The sequence below is a fragment of the Rhincodon typus genome, chromosome 18 (assembly GCF_021869965.1).
Source record: "Rhincodon typus isolate 14 chromosome 18, sRhiTyp1.1, whole genome shotgun sequence".
In the NCBI taxonomy this organism is placed as follows: Eukaryota; Metazoa; Chordata; class Chondrichthyes; order Orectolobiformes; family Rhincodontidae; genus Rhincodon; species Rhincodon typus.
Genome location: NC_063349.1, coordinates 32,014,165 through 32,020,164, shown reverse-complemented (window position 1 = coordinate 32,020,164; position 6,000 = coordinate 32,014,165). Strand labels below are relative to the sequence as shown.

Here is a 6,000-nt window from a genome sequence, read left to right as displayed (position 1 = left end):
TGACTGGGCTAATAATCCAGTAACCAATTCTGTATACCCATTTTTCTGTATACTTTTGAAGAAGGGTCCAGGCCCGAAACGTCAGCCTTCCTGCTCCTCTGATGCTGCTTGGCCTGCTGTGTTTATCCAGCTCTACACCTTGTTATCACAGATTCTCCAGCATCTGCAGTTCCTACTATCACTGGAAACAGCCTTCCAGCCAAAATGTAGCCATCAACAATTCCCTGGTTCTTTTCTTGCCATTGAGCTAATTGCCTCATAAAATTCTATATAGTTAGGGTCTATAAAGTCATAGGGTCGAAGTATTACAGCATAAAAAGAGGCTCTTCGGCCCACCATGTCCAGGCCAGTCATCAAGCATTTATTGTAATTCCATTTTCTAGCACTTAGACTGTAGCTATGGGGCTTCAAGCATTCATCTAAATACCTGTTAAATGTTGCGATGGTTCCCATCCCAATCACTCCTTCGGGCAGTAAGTTCCACACATCCATCATCCTCTGGGTGAAATAAATTCTCCTTAAAATCTATGCCCTTAGTAATTAACCCCTCTATTAAGGAGAAAAAGGTTATTCTTATTGACCTCATCCATGCCTCATAATTTTGTAGACCTCAATCAGGTCTCAGCGTTCTCTGCTCCAAGGTATACAACCGTATGTAGTGTGTCTTCGGAATGAAAATGCAACATCCTGATGACTCTCTTTTACACTTTCTCCAGAACAATTACATTCTTCCAGTAGTATGATGACCAACACTGCATATATGACTCCAGATACAATCTTAACAAATCCATACTGACTGTCCTTGACTGCTCCATGTCTAAGTGACAACTTCTCCAGTTTTGTGGAATTGATTCCCCAGTAATTTGCCACTACTGAGATACTGAATGGCCTCTAATTATTTAGTCTCTCTCTCACTCTGTTTTTAAAAAGGTACAATGTTAGAACTCCTTCAATTGTCCAATACTAACGTGCACCCAATGAGGAATGGAAAACAATAATAATGCATTCATTCTGTCCTCTTTTGCTTCTTCCAGATGTCTTATACACTTTCAAAGTACAAATTTTCTTAGTAGCTCTCTCTCCTAATGTTTATCACATCCAACATTATTTCACACTGCTCCCCCATAACTACAAAGTCTGTGTCATCCTCTTCATTTCTGAAGGCACATACAAACTATTTATTGAGAACCATACCTATTCACAAATTCCACTTTACACCTAGGTTACCTTTTGGTATTTTATGGGTTATACTCACTGCTTTGTAATCTTCTTATTCTTCGTGTTGTTGCATTGTTACAGACCAGACCAAACACCCCCAAAATATATTAAGAAGATAGTCTAGACCCTAACTTTTTCTTATTTTAAAGGTAAGTGTAAGATGTTGTGTTTCGTTTGCCATTCAATTGGTCAAACTACAAGAAACAAAACACACCTTATTCATACACTGTAACTAAAATACAGACAACTAAAAAGAAAACAAAAGAATTGGCTTAACTGTAACTCTATTGAAATGCTTAAGAAAGTAATACACAATTACTAATTGACTGTTCCAATATTGTAACATCTCACAAACACACCCTTGGCAAAGGCAAATTCAGTAAAATTAGATTGTCTTACATGCAATTCTAGCAGCAGGAAGAGAACCCCAGCTTTTAGCTGTAACAGAGAGGAATAAGAGCTTTCACATCCAGCTTCAAGACCCCAACGACTGCTGAAACCTAAAACTAAAAATCCTGGTTCTGTGGGAGCTTGATTCCAACCAATCAGCCTGCTTCTTTGTTCCGACTTTTAAAAATAAACCCAAGGCCTCACAAGCTGATAATTTTATTGTTTTTGCAGCAGACTGCTGAGCACCTGTCTCAATCTTTCTTCAGAACAAAAACAGGGCAAAATACTACTCTTAAAGCCATATATCATCACAGGATTCTCTGTAATTTTACTTGTCAATATTCCGTCATGCCCTCTCCTTCCTTCCTAATTTCTTTCTACACTCCCCTTGGATTTCTGAGTACTGAGTACTTGATTTCTGACATAAGCTTTTCATTTCTGCCTTATTTTACTCTGTATGCTCCTTGACAAAACTGTAGTAGATTGTGTGTTTGTTATACAATTGGGTCCATTGATCACATTGTGCAAGAATCAATGCAGTGACTTTTATAATAGTTAACTAAAGAAAAAGCTAATTTATTAAATTTTTTCTATTCAGCCACAACTTGCACATCTAAAAAGAATAGGTTTTACAATACACCTGCTTTAAATTATTGCTAACATACATTATAACTGAAGCAATACATTACCACATCAGACTTTGTGGTGAATTTTTGTGTCTGTAGACTTTCCAGGGCCATCCACTTGACTGGCAGTTTGGCACCACTTTTATTATTAATGCTGTAATACTCCTTCTCATAAATATCTCTTGCGAGCCCAAAATCAGCAACTTTCACAGTATAGGTTTCATCCAACCTACAAAACAAAAGTTGTAGGTTTTTAAAAGTTTTACACAATGTGAATAAAAAAAATTATTGTAGTGACATTGGTACGCAGGGTTAATACTTTAAAAATCTTTTTCACTATTACTTGAACCATTTTACTTTAATTTATAGACCTTTTTATTTAAACATTCCAAGGGGAAAATGATAATATTTGCAGAATTTCTAGTTCATGTACTGTTGTTAGAGGAAGTAGCTTTGTTCCATGAATAGTGAGCTTCTGATTTAGAGTGAAGACCAGTCATTTAGCAGATGGAGGAAGGGGAATGTATGCGTTTAATCAACTCAAGCAACCAACCATAGAATTGCACTAGAACAAGCTTGCCAGTGAGTTGCTTGTCCACTAGCTAAAGGTGATGAACAACACAAAAATTGGGAGATGTGCTGGAAAATATAATACACTACTCCCCATAACAAAAGCACAGCACTTACCCTCAACAGACAAATGATTAAAATGTAAGACCAGAATATGAATTCTGTTCTGAATAGCTAAATGAAATATGTCACCAGTGAATAGAATACTTTTTAGTACAGGAAAAGCATGAATTATGGATACCAACTGGGAATAAGTATGGAGACTCTTATTTATGGGAATAACAGTGCTGCAAGTGAACATTTCATGTTACTCCATGAAGAAATGGTGCCAAAGCAATAAGATCAATAACTTTATTCCCAAGACATCATTGTTTTGTGCATAGATTATGAAAGGGAATCAAACCCATCAGTCCTAATTAGTGTATTTAAACCTGCAGGTCATTTACTGAAGACCATGAAAGCTTCTAGCAGTCTGCTGTCATTTTAGCAACAGCTTTAACCTAGACAACAACTTTGACATACACAACATCCCAGGGCCCTTTATGGAAGCCACTGAGTAGTGAGGGAAGAATTAAGTGACATGGCTATCGTTGCGAAGAAAAATTTTGAGAAGGCTTTCAAAGCTGGCTGAAAAAAAAAATAAGGCTCAGTAGTTTAAGGGAGAAGTTCCAGTGAGTAAGGAAATAAATGTTTGAAGGTTCTGCCAATAAAAGTGCTGATGGAGGAAAATTATGCATTAGGCGGTGGTGTGTGATGTCACTGGGCAATTACTACAGAACCACAGGTTAATGTTCTGGGGACATGGGTTCAAATCTTATCGTGGCAATTTGACTTCAATTAAAATCTTGAGCGCATACGAAGAGACATTTATTGAAATAAAGGGGTAGAGTCATGAGGTGTGTGTTTACACTGTTTAACTTTGTAAATCAATACGAGAGTAAAGATTGGCTCCAGTACTTTCCTTCATTAACTGCCTCTCTGAATAATACCATCAACAAATGCAGACATCTTTTAAATATAACAAACATTGTATCTGTTTTAATGTAGTATGAATTTCAGCATGTTAATTGAATAGTGAAGCAAATGCATTGTACATTTCCAAGAAATTTTACTTTCATACTCACATGCAGTTTCTTGCTGCAAGATCTCGGTGAACAAACTTTTTACTTGCAAGGTATTCCATCCCTTTTGCAACATGAAGTCCAAAACTAATTAGATCCTTTACTGTTGGATTCTGTGGTAAACATATAATTATCAGTGGCTTTTAAACAGATTTTTTATAAAGTGATTTGTTGTAGCCTGATGAGCCTGATATAAAATATCCATCAATAGTTTTCAATAGTTTTTCAAGAGGTTTGTGAGGCAACAGTTGGTAGTGTTTTGACCTGTGGGTGAGAATGTTTAAGGCCAACTCCGCTTATGATTTGAGTACAGAATCTAAATTGGCATTTGAACCCAATATGTTCATTGCCTGTGATGAGATTTTAAAGCAGTTCTAAAGAAAAATAATGTCATCATCCACATTTCTACTCCTCCCTTACTGCACTGCCATCAAGAACAGATGAAATGTTTGTGGGAAATTGCTGTATGCAATTTTGCTGCCACACATGTCTACATAACTACAGCTATCAAACATCAGAGAGGATCCAAGGCAATAAAATACTTTGGGATGTGTTCATGATGGCTTGGACTTTGCTATTTGCGGTGAAGCAATCAAACTTGTTGCTGACCTCAAAGAAAGCTGCCCATAAACACTGGGCCATCTTTGCAGTATGGATTTCCCCTTTCCCAACTTATATGTGAATTTCATGATAATCCCCAAGCAACAGTGATGTCACCTTGCAGGATAACCAGTCAATTACATTAAAGAATTCTCAGAAACAGAAAACTGAGCAATAAAATGTACTGATAAGCTCCATTTTTATATAATTTTTGAAGAAAGTAGAAGAAAGATCGGTCCCTATATGTCAGAAGTTAAAATAAACAAATTAGACATTTGAAAACAACGGAATTTTTATTGTAATGCAGTGATTTGACATTACACAAATAACAATTAGTTTAAGGATCAGAAGTAGTTTTCAGCAATAAGGTAGCTTGGTGTGCAGTTAAAAACGCTGTTCACCACATCAGCAAAACATAACTTTCTTGGGGAGTTTTAATCATATAAATATAGCCTAAAGGGGAATATTCTAATTAAAGCAATAACTTCTAAAGGTTCCTAAAGGGATGTCAACAGCACACCTTGTGGTCACACAAGAAATTGCTGATAACAGCTTTGCCATTTCTGCACATGTGTGGGCACCAGAAACTGCTGACCGTTTCTTTATTTAAAAAAAAAATTCTTTGATGTGATGTGGACTTTGCAAATCCCAGTGTTTGTTGCCCATCCCTAATTATCCTTGAACTGCAAGACTTGCATAGCCACTTCAGAGGGCAGTTAAGAGTCATCCACATTGCTGCAGATCTGGAATCACATGTTGCCAGATGAAATAAGGAGAGAATAGTTACCTCACTGAAGGTTATTAGTGAAACAAATGAAATTTTAATCAATGATAGTTTCATGGCCAACCATGACTGAGACAAGCTTTTGATTCCAGAATTACTGACGTAATTCAAATTTCTACTGGCTGCCATGGTGGGATTTGAACCCATACCCGAAAACATTAGCCTGTGCTTCTGGGTTATGAGTCTAGTGACATTACCACTACATGGCTGCCTCTCCTATGACATAGGACTTGTTTCTATTATAATGGACATGGTCTATTCAAGACAAATCATGATAAAGTGATAAACATGATATTTTGTTCAAACTCTCCTTATAATGGTACATAGCTTTCATTTTACATACGTGACATTCATCTCTGATGAAGTTCCGTAGGTCACCATGTTTCATATATGGCAGCACTACCAGTGGAGATCCTTGGTTTGGAAGACAGATTCCAAGTAGAGAAAGAACATTGATGTGTTTGAAATCTTTCATTATTAATCCTTCCTTCAGGAACTGAGCTACTTGTTCCAAGCAAGTGATTCCTGTCCAAGCAGACATAGGAGAAGTAGCATCTCATTTAGTGTTCTTGTGCACTTTCAGTTTGTATAGGTTACTCAACTTTTTTTAAATATCTGATTCAATATGCACTTTCAGTCATGCATTGGGAACAACAGCAAAACAAGAATATAATACATTTAATATTTTATA

The 6,000-nt window shown here is 36.6% G+C and overlaps 1 protein-coding gene across 2 annotated transcripts in view; it reads right to left on the bottom strand.

Moving 5' to 3' along the window:
• Window positions 1-6,000, bottom strand: part of met (MET proto-oncogene, receptor tyrosine kinase) — a 126,303-nt gene that overhangs the window by 5,851 nt on the left and 114,452 nt on the right. Inside the window, exons 17-19 of one of the 2 annotated variants that reach the window (XM_020511166.2) lie at window positions 5,653-5,834; window positions 3,929-4,038; window positions 2,298-2,463 (exon numbers count right to left, since the gene is read on the bottom strand). In XM_020511166.2, coding sequence (XP_020366755.2) covers window positions 2,298-2,463; window positions 3,929-4,038; window positions 5,653-5,834 — 458 coding nt within the window. Of the gene's footprint in view, window positions 1-2,297; window positions 2,464-3,928; window positions 4,039-5,652; window positions 5,835-6,000 lie in introns of those variants that run through there. The other variant, XM_048607784.1, reaches the window with a different exon arrangement.